The sequence below is a fragment of the Gadus macrocephalus genome, chromosome 18 (genome assembly GCF_031168955.1).
Source record: "Gadus macrocephalus chromosome 18, ASM3116895v1".
Classification (NCBI taxonomy): Eukaryota; Metazoa; Chordata; class Actinopteri; order Gadiformes; family Gadidae; genus Gadus; species Gadus macrocephalus.
In genome coordinates this window covers 14,195,672-14,213,950 of record NC_082399.1, presented here as the reverse complement: position 1 = coordinate 14,213,950, position 18,279 = coordinate 14,195,672, and the positions used below count along the sequence as shown (strand labels likewise).

Sequence of the window (18,279 nt, the reverse complement as noted above, 5' to 3'; positions counted from 1 at the left end):
AACAGAGAGGAGAGAGGGATTGAGAGGAGGAAGAGGAGAGAGGAGAGAGAGAGAGATTGGGAGAGCGGGAGGAGCTATTCTTCTTCACCCCTCCTCTCCCCCCTCCCCTCCCTCGCTCTCCCCTATCAGTCCCTCTCTCCTTTCTGTCCCCATTCCCCTTCCCTCTCCTCCATCTCTCTCCTCTTCCCTCTCCCCTCTATCCTCCCTTTCTCTTCTTCCCTCTCCCCTATTCCTTCTCTCCTCCCCTCTCCCAAATCTCTCTCTCTCTCCTCTCTGACTCTTCCCTCTCTCTTTCCCTAATCCTCTCTTCCATCTCTTCCTTTCCTTCCCTTTCTTCCTCCCCTTCTCTCACTGAGAGAGAGAGAGAGAGAGAGAAGAGAGAGAGAGAGAGAGAGAGAGAGAGAGAGAGAGAGAGAGAGAGAGAGAGAGAGAGAGAGAGAGAGAGAGAGAGAGAGAGAGAATTGCCTCATTCTGCCAGACATGCGTCATTAACAGTCAGCACATTTTTGGGAGGATTTGTTCCTCTACTTTGGTGTTTACAGCTCTATAAAATACAATTTTTTATAAAAAGTGTCTTACGTACATCCTATTCCAGCCCCTCATCTCTGTGGCGGTATCATCTCTGAACGTCAGACGGACGCAAAGGTTTCTGGTTCTACCTGACTCTTTGTGATGCAGCATTTAGTGTCATTATCGGCTATTATACTCAAATGCTTTCTTCCAAAGCATAAAAAAACCCAACTGATTTCTACCATGATGTTTCTTTCTCGATGATGACATCGCTACCGAGTTGTGGATCAGTTTTTAAATAGACTGAGAAGACACTCGCACATAGGGGGATGAAAGAGGGACAATAACAGCCCCCAGAGACTTATTCCATGATTTTCCTCTAGCTAAATGCTGAGTAGGTGACACATGCAAACACACCCACATACACACACACACACACACACACACACACACACACACACACACACACACACACACACACACACACACACACACACACACACACACACACACACACACACACACACACACGCACACACATGCACGCAAACTCCCTTTGCACACACATAAACACAGACACACGCACACTCACTCCACACACACATGCACATCTAGACACAATCGCGCTGCACGCGGACAGACTCATGAATAATTCACTAGCCTAGTTTCATTTTAGTGAATAGCGGGGCTGATTATTGAATCAGCTGTCTTCAGGGTGGAAACACACCATTGACGATTCCTCCTCTCCTCTCCTCGCCTCCCCTCGTCCTCGTCCTCCCCTCCGCCTCCTCCACCTAGCTCTGTGTCGCGTTGTCGCGTTGATGTAAAGAATGGATACATCCCCAATGATGTCGGGTGACTGCGAACTGTGTTTACATGCTCCGTGCACATATTCCTATTCCCACATGACAGTCCACGGCACGGCTCCTCGGCCGGTTTGCTTCTGTGGAAAGGTATGCAAATGTGAAGTATTTTCATGGCTCGGTTCGGGGGCCGTGAAATGCCTTGTGTCTGCCTCGTGTGTTCGAGTGCACGCAACGAATTGAGGACCGAATTAAAAGTTAAATGAACGGTGTTATCAATAGACTGATACAGTCTGACACTTCTCAAATTGTTATAAGAGCTTCACACGGATGATTATTGTGCCAAGTCATGCTGTAACTAATCAAAATAATCTATCCAAGTCTGCTTCTCTGCCATTGTTATCGTAGGTTAGTATAATACGTCTATCCACCTCAATGAAGAGAGCTAATTACCTTCTGTGATCGATGGGTAGCGACACCAAGTTGCTCATTGCTCTGTTGAATGTAATTAGGTACAATAACAAAGTAGGGTTGAAATAATAACAGAACATATTACAATTTGATGGAAGTCAAAACATTTATATCCGTATATATTTATCTAAATAAATTAATTGATTTGAAACTCTGCTGCCCAGGTAGCCAATGGTGTACACCCTGGTACCAGTAGTGCACTTCTCGAAGCTGTTTAGCTAGCTGAATAGGATAGATTAACATTGCTAAGCCTTGTAAAGCTTCAACAAACAGAATAGTTCAGCTTTGTTGAGCTTAGTTGAATAGCATAGTATAGTTTGTCTTTGTTTGACTTTGTTAAATAGCATTGTTTAACTTTGTTGAATAGCGTAGTTTAGCATTGGTTCGGCATTGTTCAGCCTCCTTGAATACGAAATGCGACAGTTGGATGAATTCAGTGCTGTGTGGAGAGGTGATGGATGAATGGATGAATGGATAGAGTGGTGCATGTATGGATGCATTAATTACATTAATCAAGCCATCATTTGGTTTGTGTTTGGTTTCAGGGATTCCCATGTGGTAGCAACCCTCACCCCCTTGATACCCATAAACTCACTTTGGCCCGCAGCAAAACGTATAAACATAGGTTATTGCGCATTGAGCGAACACAACCAAAGAACTCCATTTAGTGACATTTACTTAGACCAGGATGCCACGAGGTCTTTGACATTAAGGTCCACCTCTGTGTTCGGATGAGTAACTCAGTTGGCATTCTGGTTATGGGACCTCCAGGGAAACAAGGAGGAAGTACTTCACACAGTGAATCAACGGTATAAGGTTACATGTTGAGGAAACCACTTTATTGTGCAGAGAGGTGGACACAGCACTGACATAGACTTTCCGGTTAAAGGATGACTAACGAAGACTTTCAATGACTATGTCAGGTCATAGAGCGATAAGCTGCTGAGGGATTAATTGTGTTCCATAATAAAGATTAAAACACATTTGAATGTAGCGCGTGGTGAATGGTTCTTAGCCTAACCTGATATCTAGAAAGACTTGAATCATGATTTGAATCTGGAGTCGGCTGGTAGAGAAATCCCTTATCCACAGTCTAGTTGCAAACACATCACATTTAATTCTTTTCAGTTTTTACACATTGTCATTATGGAACATGTGCTGCAACCACACTTGACTTCTGCGCACTGATTACAATAACTAAACAGATACGATGCAATTACATTTAGCTGAGCATAACATATCTCGTTATGTATTCAGTTTTTATTGAATCGTGTGTAAAACCGGAGCGATCTTAATCTTTTTTTGACTTCACTGGATGCCTGGGCTATGTTTTATTTTAATTAACCCAAACCTGCTCCCGCAGTGCAGGTGTTGAGTTTTTCAGGTTCTGGCCACTAGGGGGGTGCACCACTTCAAGTAGTGGTGAGTGCGGAGTGCGGACGACGCGGAGTGTCGAGGTGTCCCTGAGCAAGAAGCCTCACCCTGACTGCTCCTGACAAGCTGGCTGTTGCACTGCGTGGTTGACTCCGCCGTCGGTGTGTGAATGAATGGTTGTAAGTCGCTTTGAATGAAAGCATCACAAAATCCCCTCAATGTAAATGTGTGACTGGCATTTAGAGCCCGACTCAGAGACTCGGAAATAACCGAGAACGAAAAGTCTACAAACCCAGCGAAGATAAAAATAGTCGAAAAGGTACACTGCGTACGACAGTGTACCTTCAATGTATCTTCTCCAGGTGGACTGTGCATTGCGAGGTATCCCAGCATGCATTGCACCCATCATCACATCCTCCAGTACCCTGATGGAAGGAGCAAAGTGGGTCTTTGCCCGCATAACAGTGTGTGCGTGTCGCTGCCCGGGTTAAACGAAGTGAGCCAAACTTTTTCATTAAGTGCGTAACAGATAATTCCGACAGCTGACGCAGGGGCAGTAGATTGCGTCATGGGGCTGTGCTTCCCCGAGCACACAGATAGGAAGAGCGTTCGCAGCGCAACGCCGGCCAGGGCGATGGTGAGTGGCTGCCTCTGATAAAGCTCTGTACCTAATTAACACGTTTCGGACCAATCACACGGCTGCAGTCTATTAAAGTGGTTAAGGAAGTCACACAGGCCCCTGAGGGCGTCTGTGCAGTCTTTTCCCCTCTGCGAGCCCGATGATACGCCCAGAGATGTGGCAAGTCATCTGTGACACTCTCTCTCTCTCTCTCTCTCTCTCTCTCTCTCTCTCTCTCTCTCTCTCTCTCTCTCTCTCTCTCTCTTCCTCACTCCATCTATCCCTCTCATCCTCCCTCCCTCTACATCTCTTGCTCTCTCTCTTTCGGTGTCTCACTCTCACCCTCGTCCTTGCCTCCCCTCTCTCTTCCCACCTAATTCCGTCCTCCATTTTCTCCCCGCCTTGATTCCTAAGCCTTTTTTTCATACGGGGTTGATGTCTTTCTTCCTCTCTCAACCCCCCTGTTCCATCTTGTGCCCCCCGCTCTCCCCCCCACCCTCTCTCTCTCTCTCTCTCTCTCTCTCTCTCTTTCTCTCTCTCTCTCTCTCTCTCTCTCTCTCTCTCTCTCACCCCTCCCTCCCCCTCTCTCTCCTCTCTATCTCCCCCCCCTGCCTTTCCCTTCCTCTCTGTGGTAATATAATATCACACTCCCTTCTCCTTCCACTCATTCTTCTCCCTGAGCCTTAAAATAACTCCTGCTGCAGTGGGAAGCTCTGACAGTCTGCTGCTCACACCTCCCCCACAGCCCCCCCCCCCCCCCCACCCCGCCACCCCCCCGCCTCCTCTTTCATCTCATAAACAGCCGGCTGTTCCAATTGGTAAGCGCTGGCGTCCAGCAGTAGCAGTGGACGGGTGGGGGCGGGCGGTGTTTGTGGTTGGCAGCCATCCAGGGGCGCTCAGACCGGCGTGCGGGGCGGACACTCCATCACGCCGGCCAACTGACGGCGGCGGAATGATCCAGAGAAATGTAAAGGCCTCTCAGAAAGCGACTGCTTCTTTTTTGACCAATCACTGTTCGCCCGGGCTTTGTCCCGGAGCTCTCTGATTGGCCTTCATCACGGAGCTGTAATGGTCAGGGGGAGAACAGGTGAAGCTCATTAGGTTAATTAAGGGTCTGTACTGCAGGGATGCCAGTGGCTGTGATTAATGCCATGAGATGCACCTGTGTGCAGCCCTCCTGTCACACCTCGGGGATATAAAGGTCTGTCGTGTGTTTAATTTGAAAAGAACACAAACGTACACATCCCTCGCAGACACATTCTGAGACATTCACATTTATATTTACACTGTCATGGGTTATATATACATCTGGTTTCTCCTTGGGACCGAACGAGACATTCAAATGACTTCTCTTTAATTGAAGCTGTTGCTAAGCTACGACACTGACACTCACCAGTTGTTATCGCCAACCCCAATAGGTTCTATAGGAGACCAGAACCTGTTCTGTGGGAGCTACACTTTCACAACAAATCATCTCACTCCCCCCCCCCCCCAGCTCCACCGATTTAAATGCCAACAACTACTTCTAACTTTAGTGTTTTTATTTTGTTCACCGGGTGGAGGTTCTGTTAAAGGTCTTCCTTTAAAGTTAGAAAATACAGAAGAAAGGCAGTAGAAAATGTCGCTCTCTGCCCTCACCAACCGACTCCTGGAGTCAGTACTTGTGGATGGAGACAGAAAGGAGGGCGGAGGAGTTGGCAGTCGGTGCGAGCGAACGGCCTTTAGCTGCCTTGGATTAATGACATTTAAAAAGTCTCAGTACATCATGATTCAAATATACCTTCTTTGTGTTCAACTGCTTGCTGGCAACAAGAAAGATGGTGCAGAAAATCCACTTCATTGCAAGCATCATGCGAAGAAACCAACTAAATGGACTGTTTAAAGACTCATCTAAAGCCACTTGCAGTGAGTGTAAACACCCGGCTGTCATACAGGTACGCTGTGAACATGGGGGATGGAACCCATGACTGGTAGTCAAACCCCCGAGCCAGCGCCTAGATGACTCTGCCTTCTTGGTTGACAGCTAAAAGTTGCGGGTAGAGTTAGGTCTTCAACATGTTCCTCCGTGTGTTCCCTGGTTGGTGTGATGAGGGCGACAGCCAGCCAGCCCCTTTTCTCCTGTTGGACTTCAATCAAATCCATTCAGCAGCGCTAACAGGACCTCGGGAGCCAGCTGAAGTATGTCGGGGTACCGGGGAGGGGGAAAAGAACCCGGGCCGCAACAAAAGTCCGGGGAAAAACCAATAACACACAAGGACTGTCTTCACTTGAAACAAGCAGCAACGTGACATTGATGTATTAACCTTTTTCTTAAATCGCCATCAATCCCAGTGAGATGAAACGGGTCTGCACGCAGGGGTTCTTATTTTGATGAATTCCTGGTCGATACGCAGATGGAGATAGTGTCGCAGGCGCGGCTCATTTGAAAATCATAAATCTTCATCTTCTTTCGGTTTGACGACCACGGTGCGTCGATGATGTCACAGCGTTTGGTGTTCAATCTTTACTACTGACTGCGGCGCGCATGCGAGAGGAAGAGTATGAGGGGGAGAAAGGCTCATTAAAATGTGGATTTGATGACCAAGGCGGTGGTATTGATTAGTTTGTCCGGTCTGAACACTCTAATGAGATCCGAGTGTCCAATAACACACACACACACACACACACACACACACACACACACACACACACACACACACACACACACACACACACACACACACACACACACACACACACACACAGGAGCAGAGCATATGACATCCACATTACGGTTTACGAGTCTCGTATGGTATTGACACGACATCGATGTGGGATGTTTCGTCTCTAACGATTTTTGTTGACAAATTAATTCCACAATGACAACGCGGCGGGATTTCTCACACTGAGTGTATCTCCAAAGTGACTTGGGACAACCGACATTCAACTGCATCCGCCTGAAACATGTTTACTTGTCATTATTATCCGTTGCGTCAGGCAGTTTAGCCTATCAGTCCAGGGGTACGACTCCCAGCCCGGAAGGGCCCGGGTTCAACCCCTGACATCCGCCGTCTACCACTAGCCATCCTTGAGCATGGCGCCCCAGGCCCAGCCCATACCTGCTCTTTAACGACCTGTATCTGAAGTCACTCTAAATCGCCTGTGATGAATGCGTCTGCTAAATAACTAAATAGAGACTATTCATTATTATTAATACCTCGACGCGGGGTGATTTGTCAAACGGCTGTTGCCGCGGTTAGAGGGCGAACGAGAGCGTGCGAACGGAAGGGGGGGGGGGGGGGGGAGAGAGAGAGAGAGAACGGTAAGCATCATGCGGCGGTGTCTGCAGAAAAAGACTGTTGCTGTTTGCTGTTGTTGTCGTGGTCCCCGTGGCTCTTCTTTGGGGCCTCCCGGTCAGGTCAAAGGGGTCAAACGTCAGCAGGGCTGATGTCGCTGACCCCTTCAGGGGTGCAGACTCCTTGCGGCCGCCGCCGTGGCAGGTTGAGGCGAGGACACCACCCGCCCCGAGAGGTGGCCTGCGATGACTCCGCTGGGGTTTTAAAGAACGGGACGGTGGTTTCTGCGGCGCTGCGGATCACCCGCTCCGATGGATCGCCATGATCCTGATGTATTTGAAATGCTGCGCTTGTTCCCCTTGTGTTGTTTAGGTGAGGCATGTTTTATTGCCTTTTTGCACGAAAAGCACTCTATCATAAAGTTTAAAAGGGATAGAGGCAGAGAAAGAGGGGAGAGAGAGGGAGAGAGACAGGGACACGGGGAGATGGGAGAGAGAGGGAAATGGAGAGAAAGAAACGCAGAGATGGGGAAAGAGAGGTAAACGAAGATAGGTGAGAGAGAGAGGGAAAAGGAGAGAGGGTGAGAGAGAGAGGGAAAAGGAGAGAGGGTGAGAGAGAGAGGGAAAAGGAGAGAGGGTGAGAGAGAGAGGGAAATGGAAAGAGGGTGAGAGAGAGGGAAATGGGGAGAGGGAGGAAAGCAGAGAGAAGGCGAGAGAGAGAGGGAAACGGAGAGAGGCCGAGAGAGCGAGAGCTCCAGGGAACTGTTCCATTGACCACACCTGGGCAAATGTGTTTTTATCATTTTGCTCAGAGGTGAAATGTTAAGAGGCTAAGCCTGGACTGTAAGTAGAAGTGGGACGACTAAAGATCTGTTATGTCATAAGTTAACTTGGATGTACGGAACCTGGCAGAGACAGGGAGCGCAAACTCTACTTTGGCAGTTTGTCATACTTGTTAATGATTGTGTGTTTGTGTGTGTGTGTGTGTGTGTGTGTGTGTGTGCGCGTGTGTGTGTGTGTGTGTGTGTGTGCGTGCATGTGCCCACATACTGTGCGTGGGCGGACGTGCGTCCGGGGTGCTCTGTCGCCTTCTGTTAATCCAGGCACCAAACGGCTAAACTAGCTCAGGCTCCGCTAGGCCTGGCGCTGACGGGGTTAACCTAAATGTGCCTTGCGGCCCCAGCTGATCTCATTAAGCCCGGCCCTCCCCCCCCCGACGGCCTGCAGAGGTTCCAGTGATCAGGGCCCTAACGATGGGCAGGAGGCTGCGCACCCGCCGCCACTCACTCACTCACGTGGCCGCGGCTCCGCGGCTCCGGGGGGCCGGGGGGCCGGGGGGCTCCCAGACCACAACCCCTCACAGGCACCTCGACGGAGGCTGCTTCCTGTTCCCCGCCAATGGAGCCGAACATTTATAATTTGTATGGGGGTTCTCTCTCTGTGTGTGTGTGTGTGTGTGTGTGTGTGTGTGTGTGTGTGTGTGTGTGTGTGTGTGTGTGTGTGTGTGTGTGTGTGTGTGTGTGTGTGTGTGTGTGTGTGTGTGTGTGTGTGTGTGTGTGTGTGTGTGTATGAGATAATTCTTTATTTATCCCTGGTGGGAATATCTGTGATATAAACTATGTAACTATATTTCGCTCCCAGGATGTCATGGAGATTCTGTGTCCCTGCTGTTGAGTCGAAACCAGGAGATCAGAACGTAGACAAACTGTGGCAGTCTGAAATATTTAAGACTGCCCGTAGTCCACATGTGGTGGTTACTTTCTTCTGCACTTATCTTTAAGGCACGGCGTTGTCTCCGTACAAATGCGTTTTGGGCGAAAGCGGTCCCCAAAGCACGGCTTTACCCACTTAAGAGGAAAGAGCTCACAGAGTTAGACATCTAGTGTGAGGTTTGTCCCGAACGCAAGCCGAACCAATCTCAGTCTTCAATAAGCAAATGTTAGAATATGTTAGTCTCTCCTCCACTCTCTCCTCCTCTCCTTCCGCAAAAGACTCAAGACTCACTTGTTCAGAGTTCACCTAGACTCAGCATAGCCACCCCCTCCCACTCCCTCCAACACACTTAGGCCCCGTCCACACGAAGCCGATTTCATGGCGAAACCGCAAAGGTCTTGTACGGTTCGGCCTTCCGTCCACACGAAGCCAGCGAATCCGCTGACCGAAACCGCAAACTTCTGAAACCACCCTCGGAGGTGGTTTCAAATCTATCCGGTTTCGTTTTGGTTTCGTGTGGACGCCTGAAACCGACTGAAACCGCAAACCATGACATCATCGCCCCACCCCTCGACCTCCTAGCCAATGGCTCTTAAGCCCGCGGAGTCTCAGAAATCACAACAAAAAAGATGATGGCCGACTACAAGCTTGTAATCGTTCTGCAGCATATCATGTCCCTTGTTGGGTTGCTAAGCCATTATTTATTGAGAATCTAGTTCGCCATCGTAGAAGAGCTGTTTGTTTGTGTTGTTAGTGGTTCGGGGGGCAGCCTTTATGCGCATGCTCGCCTCTTCTTCTTCTGGATTTGTGTACCAGAAGCAGCGCCCCTTATGGGCCTGGAATGTTTACTACAGCGTTTCTACAGATCTATCCGGTTTCGCTTGGCTTCGTCTTTACGGAGATACTTAGAAACCGGATAGATCGAAACCGTAACGGTTTCGCCCGTTTCGGCTTCGTGTGGACGGGGCCTTAATGTATGTTGAACGTCCTGGCACTTAATGTACGCACTTTTGTATGTTGAACGTCCTGGCACTTAATGTACGCACTTTTGTATGTTGTACATCCTGATACTTAATATATGGACCTATTGTGTGTTGTATGTCCTGGCACTTAATTGGCGCACTTATTGCATGTTCTACGTCCTGGCACTTAATGTACGCACTTATTGCATGTTGTACGTCCTGGCACTCTTAGAAATGTACTCATTGTGCGAGGCTTAAGATAAAAGCGTCTGCTAAATTCCCTAAATGTAAATGTAATATACAGCAATGAGCTGTCGGGATTACCTGATGCAGGGGGTGGGGGACACGGACTGGTACGTCCACCATCTTTAGTAGATCAGTGTTGGGAAAACCACTCCCCTCTTTGCCGTGGGGTGGTTTGGTGCTTAGGGTGTTTGACTGTTTCTATGTTCTCAATGTCCCCACAATGTCTGCAGCCTAGCTGTATGAAACGCCCTCCCTGCCTATAACGGCCTGTCTCTGATAAAGGATGAATGACTTCATTCACTGTATGGATAAAAGTGTCTGCTGCATGACTTAATAGTGCTTATAATTACAATGAAGTCATTTCATCGGATCTTATTTAAAGTAATTCATAGATTGTAAATGTGGTTCATTAGTCAGCAGGACTGCTTACAGCTCAGTCTGCAGACGGCAGGCTGGTTTTGAACCCAGAACCTTCCAGGAGTCACCCTAAACACCCTCTTCTATTCCACATCTCGGAGTGCTGTGGTACAGTAACGAAGTGAGCCGCGGTAATGAGCCAACTACTACGCACAGATTCTCCCCCAAAATAAAAGAGCTTGCGATGTGAGACATCAATGTTTATGTTTTGTCTCCACAACAAAAACAAACGCTGCCTGTAGAAGAAGCCCCTCCTCCATGGTCGCTTTTAGTTTCCCCTTCATCTTAACAATGAGCTGATTATTTTTGGATCTCTTTCCTGGCAGTAATTAAGGTCAACTTGCCTACAAATTAATTTAAGGTCTAGTCCTAGAATCCTCTTTTAGTTATTACAGGCTTTCTGCATTTTGTGTTTTAGAAGTTTGTATCTTATTCTTTTTATTTTATTTTATTTGTTATTGTGCTGAGGTCATGTAAGAAGTATACTGCTAGTATTTTCTACACTCTGAACACAAAAGCATGTGTTGTGTTCAAGTGAACACATGTGATGTGACTGTGGCGTTTCGACATTGTTTGAACAATAGGCTACAACAACAATATTAATCCTGTTCTTTGCTATCAGTCCCTGAGCAGGCAGATCTGAGACCGAGAGCAAAATTAGAATTATTTTAAATAATGGAACAATGCTGCTACCCCGGCCCTTGAGCAAAGCACGTGCTATCGCCGCCTTCGCCATGGTAGTCCATAATCTTGGTAGGGATTAACATTATATTCTTAATTAATTCAAAACACTCCCTCGTCTCTCTATGCAACCTTCATTTTAGTGTTATTTTCCTTCTTAGTTCAGTTTTTGCCTCAAATCTTAACTCTCGTATTCTTGCCCACCGTTGTTTCGCTACTGTTGCAGTCCTATATCTTCGCACAGTTTCTTACCTGCCCTCTGGGCTTGGGTTTGAGTTTTTATTTTTCCCTTTTTAGGGCTTGAGGGAGAGTGTGGGGGGTATTCCTTGCATGGGCCTTGAAAGCCCTTAGAGACACTAAACAGCATCAACAGGCTTCGCAGGTTCACTCTAAGAGGGCCGACACCACCTGCCGACAGCGTGTGTGTGTGTTTGTGAGCTAGGGAGCTAGCTCAATAATGCTACGTATTGTCTGCTGGTACAGAGAAAGCCTAAAAAATATATCTGGGGCATCTGGGATTTGTGGAAAACTTGTTAGTTTCGGTCGAGCGCCCAAGAAACCGCAGCAATCACTAAGAAGAAGCCCTAACCGCAGCAGGAGAAAAACAAGCTAACCCTTACGCTTGATGTCGATCGTGCGGCTACGTCGGTGGTCTCTGTGTGAGCTCGTTCCTTGTCTGTCACTCATCGGTGATCAGGCTCTGATTGATGAAGGTAAATAGAGAGGGAGCAGAGATAGATCAAATTGAACCATGTTGGCACATGGTTGGTTTAACCTTGCCGGTTGTAGCAGCCCATGTTTGATTCCATCATGCTTAAATTCCCTCTTCCCTGTCCTGTCCGTAAGCAAACAAAGTCTGTACAAATATCCATAGAAATAAAACAAAGCACACTTACTGTGGTGTGTTACCTCATGTCCAATGAGACCACCTTCAGCCATGCCCTAGCGGTCGCCCTACAGTTTGGGGGTCCCGTTTTCAGATAACATTTCTGGTGTCCAAAATAATACCATGTTAGACAGGTCAGCCTACAGACGGCAGGCTGGACTTGAACCCAGAACCTTCCAGGAGTCACCCTAAACACCCTCTATTCCACTTCTTGGCGGGCTGTTGTGCGGAGTGCTGTGGTACATAGTTAGTTAGTAAACCGCGGTAATTAGCCAACTACTACACACAGATTCTCCCCCAAAATATAAGAGCTTGGATGTGAGCAAGCAATGTTTAGGTTTGGTCTGAACAACAAAAACAACGCTGCTTTCAAGCAACCCCTTTTTGATTTTTCTTTTTTATGTAACAAATGATAATTGTATAATATTAGTACATAGGCCACTACAATATTAATATTGCTGCTAAATGGTCAACAGCCTATATCCCTTGAAAATAAACCATAGTGTAGTGAGGAAGGGTTTGCCTGAGCTGTGCTGATAGGGTTGTGGGGATACGTAAGAGGGAAAGAGGGATGGGTACCACTGGTCTATGAGCTGCCCAGTCCACACCCAATATTCCTGCCTCCACACAGCAGGGGGGAACCCCCACTGCTGTGACGCCACGGGGGGTCACTCCCTCCAACTCTCTCTCTTTCCCTCCCTCTCTCCCTGTTTCTTTTTGTAACTCTTACTCTTTCAGTATCTCTTTTTCTCTCCACTCTATCGCTGTCTGTCTGTCTGTCTGTCTGTCTGTCTGTCTGTCTGTCTGTCTGTCTGTCTGTCTGTCTGTCTGTCTGTCTGTCTGTCTGTCTGTCTGTCTGTCTGTCTGTCTGTCTGTCTGTCTGTCTGTCTGTCTGTCTGTCTGTCTGTCTCTCTCTCTCTCTCTCTCTCTCTCTCTCTCTCTCTCTCTCTCTCTCTCTCTCTCTCTCTCTCTCTCTCTCTCTCTCTCTCTCTCTCTCTCTCTCTCTCTCTCTCTCTCTCTCTCTCTCTCTCTCTCTCTCTCTCTCAGAGTATGGCGGGCCTCCTCCTTCACGTCTCATTGACTTTGTTTTTCTAGGGCTAATTCCTGCCTACTGCTCGCTGTCACGTCCACCCCATACACACAAGTACAAGTACACACACGCATACAACCACAGCCCAATACACACACCCACACACTGCACACAAGCGCTACCAGCACACACACACACACACACACACATTACTGCCTTAGTGACAGCTGCACCCCGCTGAGGCACCCATACTTTGCACAAGCACTGGGAAAACACACGGACACACACGCGCGCGCACAGGCGCACACACACAATTGCCTCCTACCCAACAGCTACAAACATGTATACACACAATTGTAGTGTACTCACTGACACAAACACACTGACATACTGACACACACGCAAACAAACAAACTGACGACACACATACACACACACACACACACACCCACACTCTCTGTCTGGGCTGCCAGTTAGTTAGCAGCCCTCCTCTGCTCCTTGCTGTTCCGATGGTGATTTTGACGAGCTGGTTGTCACGCCGACGGGCTTCGGCGCAAGGTGGCGATTAGCAGAGCGCGCGCCATATGGCGCCGGATCAGCCAACCAAACCATCCGTAATTGGCTGGGAGCGCAGAGAAAACCGTTTCATAACGAAATATTAATAAAAGAAAGATAACAAGGAAGATAAAACAAAGAAAACGAGACTAAACGCCGGAGTTATGAGTAGGCCTCCTTCACTCCGTCTCTAAATAGCATGTCTCAGAAGACTAAGACATGCTAAAGGCCAAAACAAGTTTCATTTGCAAACCCTCTCCCCCCCTGGACGAATCAATGATATCGGGAGCGTTGGCAAGTTTCGATTGAGCACCGCTAACCCAGGGATACAAGACAGACGGAAGGGGAAATAAGTCGTCAAATTAACAGAGGATCCCATCAACCAGGAGAGGGTTGGTGTGATGAAGTTGTTGCCGTGTTTGTGGCGGCTGATGTGGGGGAAGATGGTGCGTAGGACGCGGCAGCGGGAGGGGTTTACGTTGCAGTCTTAGGCTTAATTATATGGTAGGGCTGCAGTAGAGCGCAGCCTGTAAGCTCTGGGGAAGAATTAATTCTGGTACCGGGGAGAGAGAGAGATATAGAGCCAGGGAGAGAGAGAGAGCAGAAGAACACGAAAGCTGTGCAGTCATAGGGAGCGAGAGATATGGAGATGGAAATAAATGAGGGCCGAAAGAGTGAGAGAGATACAGAGCTAGAGAGTGATGGAGAGACAGCAAGAGAGAGAGAGAGAGAGAGGGAGGGAGATTGAGGCAGGCCGACAACTCCAGCACTCTGAATTGATGGCTCCAGAAGAAACTGCCTCAATTCAGTGACAGCCTTTTCAGGTTTGCTTGAGGCGAAAAGAATGTCCTCCGTCCATAGTTCTCTTTTTTTGCTTGATTGATGTATCCGCATCAGATGATTCCAGAACCTACCTGGGACAGGGAGCCGGTTAAGCGGAGGACTGCTTTAACGCACGGCATTAAAGACATTTAAAGACATTTTCAAGTTTTGTTTTGGGGTCGTAAACAGATGTTCAATATGGTGGAAGCATTTCCCAAATAGAGGGTTGAACCTTGTGTCTTAGCAACGCCTCCTGGACTGCCTAGTTGATCTAAATAGTCAAAAGTATAGAGATGTGGGTGGGAGCCCCGAATGCTGCCATAGGCTCCTCCTACTCACACCGCCTCCATTGTGTCATTATTGTCATCATAGAATTATTTTGGAAAAATATGGCAGCAAAATAGTGTTCTGCTGTTGAATAAATCTAATAGCGGGATTGTACCCTAGATGGCATAAGCCCATGAATGGCTTGAGAATATATGTATGACGTAGAAAGAGAAAAGTACCACAACAAGTGACTTAATACTAGAAAGTAGCCCACATCTTCATCATGGGATATAGATCTACGGTTCACAAGCCAGCCTTTAAGTTAAAACTGATCCATTACAAAATACTTTATGTAATGCTTTGCTAATGCTGACGTATTATCTTCTGGCTAACAGGATGCCCATTGGCTGAATCAGATCACCTGTGTTGACCTTAGGTAATTAAGTCAAAAATTATACAAACAATAATTATTAATATAATTATACTATTACTACAAATAAGTATTTATTAGTGTGCTTTATTAATGTATTAATTTATTTAAAAATATATTAATTATCTATTATGTATTGTGAAACTCACACCAAAGGATGACGGACTCAACAGCACTGCACATGCACAACAGAAACATGCATGCGCACAACAGCACTGCGTAAGTGCACAACGGAAACATGCACGCACACAACAGCACTGTCCAAGTTCAAGACAGCACTGTGCGCGTGCAAAACAGCACCGTGTAAGTGTACAACAGCATCGTGCACGCGCACAACAGCACTATGTTAGTGTACAACAGCACCGTGCACGCACACAACAGCCCCTTGCACAGGCACAACAGCAACACGCACAGGCACATCAGCACCGTGCACGCGCAACAGCGCCGTGCGCCGCGTGCACAGCAGTACAGTGCACACACACAACAGCATTATGCCCGCGCACACCATCCCTTCACTCATGCCTCACCACTACTGCTGGAAAACATCGTAGGTGGGACGCTCAACTATGTTCAAAGACTTGTATTGGAGCTTAGCTTTGATGAATGTATTCCTTTAATAATTCATAACTATGGTATGTATTATATCAGGCGTGCATAAAATCATGTAATGGTATAATCGGTCAAAAGTGTGATGTTTGTAGTAAAAGGAATGCTACACTTGACTCTATCCGGTTTCTTTTTATTATAAATTGTTAAATCATTCTTACATATTATTTTGCACATAGCAACGACTAATACTGAGAATGTCAAGTCAATATTGTTGCAGTTTAGTATTTATAGGACATCGCAATGCATGCAGGGCTAGACATCTAAAACCGGATATAATATCTTCCGTATACTGCCTGGAGGCTGAGCATACGTTATATAATGATAGGATGCGTGGTTGTGCCGGAGCTCCGTCGGACTCACACTATCTAGGCTACTTTCTGGAGTTATCTCTCAGGAAATCTTGTTTGTTTTGTAATGAAGTCAAAACCCTGTTGCATATCCCAAAAAGGAAATTTGGTATTCAAAGCAAGACCTCTTGCATTTCAAAACAAGTAGATCTGTTCGTTAACGCTCTTTGTAGTTGTCGTGTTGTTGCTCGGAGAGTTGCGGTCTCTCCAAATGCCTCTCCAGGTAAAGCTAAACACCAGACACCCTGCTGTGATCATACGGTTCTTCCGCCGAAACCCGACCGCTCATCGAATCCAGTAAGATCTGAACGGCCTCTCCTAACAGCTACTTATGCTTGGAGACAGCACATAGAGATCTGTTCTGGTTGCTGTTTAATGCCTGCAAAGTCTACGGTGACACACGCCCTCGCAAGGCACACATGCACACACACACACACACACACACACACACACACACACACACACGCACACACACACACATACACATACACATACACATACACACACACACAAGCACGTTCACACCCACATACCCACACACTCACACACACAAACACATACAGTCACGACAGCAGGCACATATATTTTTAGCATTTTGTCCTCTTGTTGAGTCAGGTTGACACATTTTGAACACATCCGTCTCCCCGCCTGTCAGCCCGACTGCTGTCCCGCCCGAGAGCAGAGTGTCTTGTGTCGTGTCACTTGCGTGACGCCTTCATGAACCCACTCCATGCAGAGGCCTTCTGATTGTGGTCGGTGGAGGCCAGGTGCCTGTCAAAGCTCCCATCTGATCCTCACTGTGAAGACCTCCTCCTCCTCCCCCCGCTGGCTCTTAGATGGTTCAGTCCGGGCGGGTGGAGGAGGAGGAGGAGGTGGAGGGTGTATCCGGTGGAGGGAGCGGGATAACCACTCAGGGCGTGTTCCACGGAGGCTGACCCCGGCCTGCTGCGCTTTGCAGAGTAATTGTAATGGGCCGTATCGGAGCACAATGGTCGCCGCCCTGTCAGGTCTGACAGGCCAGACGTGGCGGCTGACAAGCTGTTTTAATGGCTTCTGATATTTCAACCGCTCGGTTCATCTGGGTGACGGAGCTCGCTGGGGTATGGAGAGAGGGGGGAAGGAGAGCGTCACGAAATGCTTTTCCTCCATTTCTCTGTTTCTCCATTTGTGAGCCTGGGATGATTGATGAGGAAATGAGAGCGGTTGATAATCACTGGGTGAGAGTCGTCTCACACTGCGCCTGTGTCGTATTATTCATTCCCTCACTGCGTATTTCCTTATTTTCCCAAGCTTAAACATTTACATACATAACTGTGCTCAATGGAGGAGTAGTCAAATACATCAAGGAATGGACGAATGCTGAATGTTATTGGAACAGGAAGGTCTTTGATAACAGGAATGAATGTATTTCTACTTTCTCAGCTATAGAGGGGTGTGTGATCGATGAAGACATTCATCTTTTTTAAACGATTTAGCGCTTTTAATTTCCTGGCTTGACGTAAACGCATTGCTTTGAAATTGAGTGTCACGAAATGATAAGGTGTGAGTAAACAGAATGGGAAGAGAAGCCGCACTGAAAAACGATGAGACTATAAATGACTACTAAATAAATGAACAGACTGAAACCGTAAATCTGGCCATGGGCTACCATAAACATGTTACATGTTAACCAATCAACCTGGTCTCACAGGAATCCGTGAAATGACTACGGACGAATAACTCGAAATCCGTGGACACATCACGGAAACACGCCGATTTCCGTGATGTGGCCACGGAATTCGCTCCAATGCAAGTTAATGACGCTGCTGTTCCGTGGCTCACACACGGATCCCCGTTTCAACGAGCGAGTCGACCACGGGGGCTTAACTCAAAACCCGGGGTGGTCTCACTGAAACACTTAAATTGTCCTTGTTGTGTCCACGGAAGTTGCTCCAATGCAAGTAAATGACAATGACAATGATACACACAGATTCCCGTTTCAATCTGTGTGTGTGCTCCCGGTTCAATCTGTGTGTGTGCCACATTTGACCACAGCGGGGGCTTAATTCAAAATCCGTGGTGGTCTGACGGAATCACTTCAATTGTCCGTGATGTGGCCACGGATTTCGAGTTAAGCGTCCGACCGTAGTCATTTCACGGATTCCTGTGAGACCATGTTGCAACAAATGTATCGTCCATCGAAAGCCTTTTCATCCCGCTGTTGAACCATGGTGCTCTCCACACTGTACCTGACAGCCAGGTAACCAGAAGGTTGCTAGTCCGA

General features: G+C 47.6%; 1 protein-coding gene across 1 annotated transcript in view; it reads right to left on the bottom strand.

Annotated features, from left to right (window-relative positions):
- Nucleotides 1-8,463, bottom strand: part of cep55l (centrosomal protein 55 like) — an 18,228-nt gene extending 9,765 nt beyond the window's left edge. Inside the window, exon 1 of the mRNA XM_060037284.1 lies at nt 8,343-8,463. Coding sequence (XP_059893267.1) covers nt 8,343-8,463 — 121 coding nt within the window. The remainder of the gene's footprint in view (nt 1-8,342) is intronic.
- Nucleotides 8,464-18,279: the final 9,816 nt, after the last annotated feature.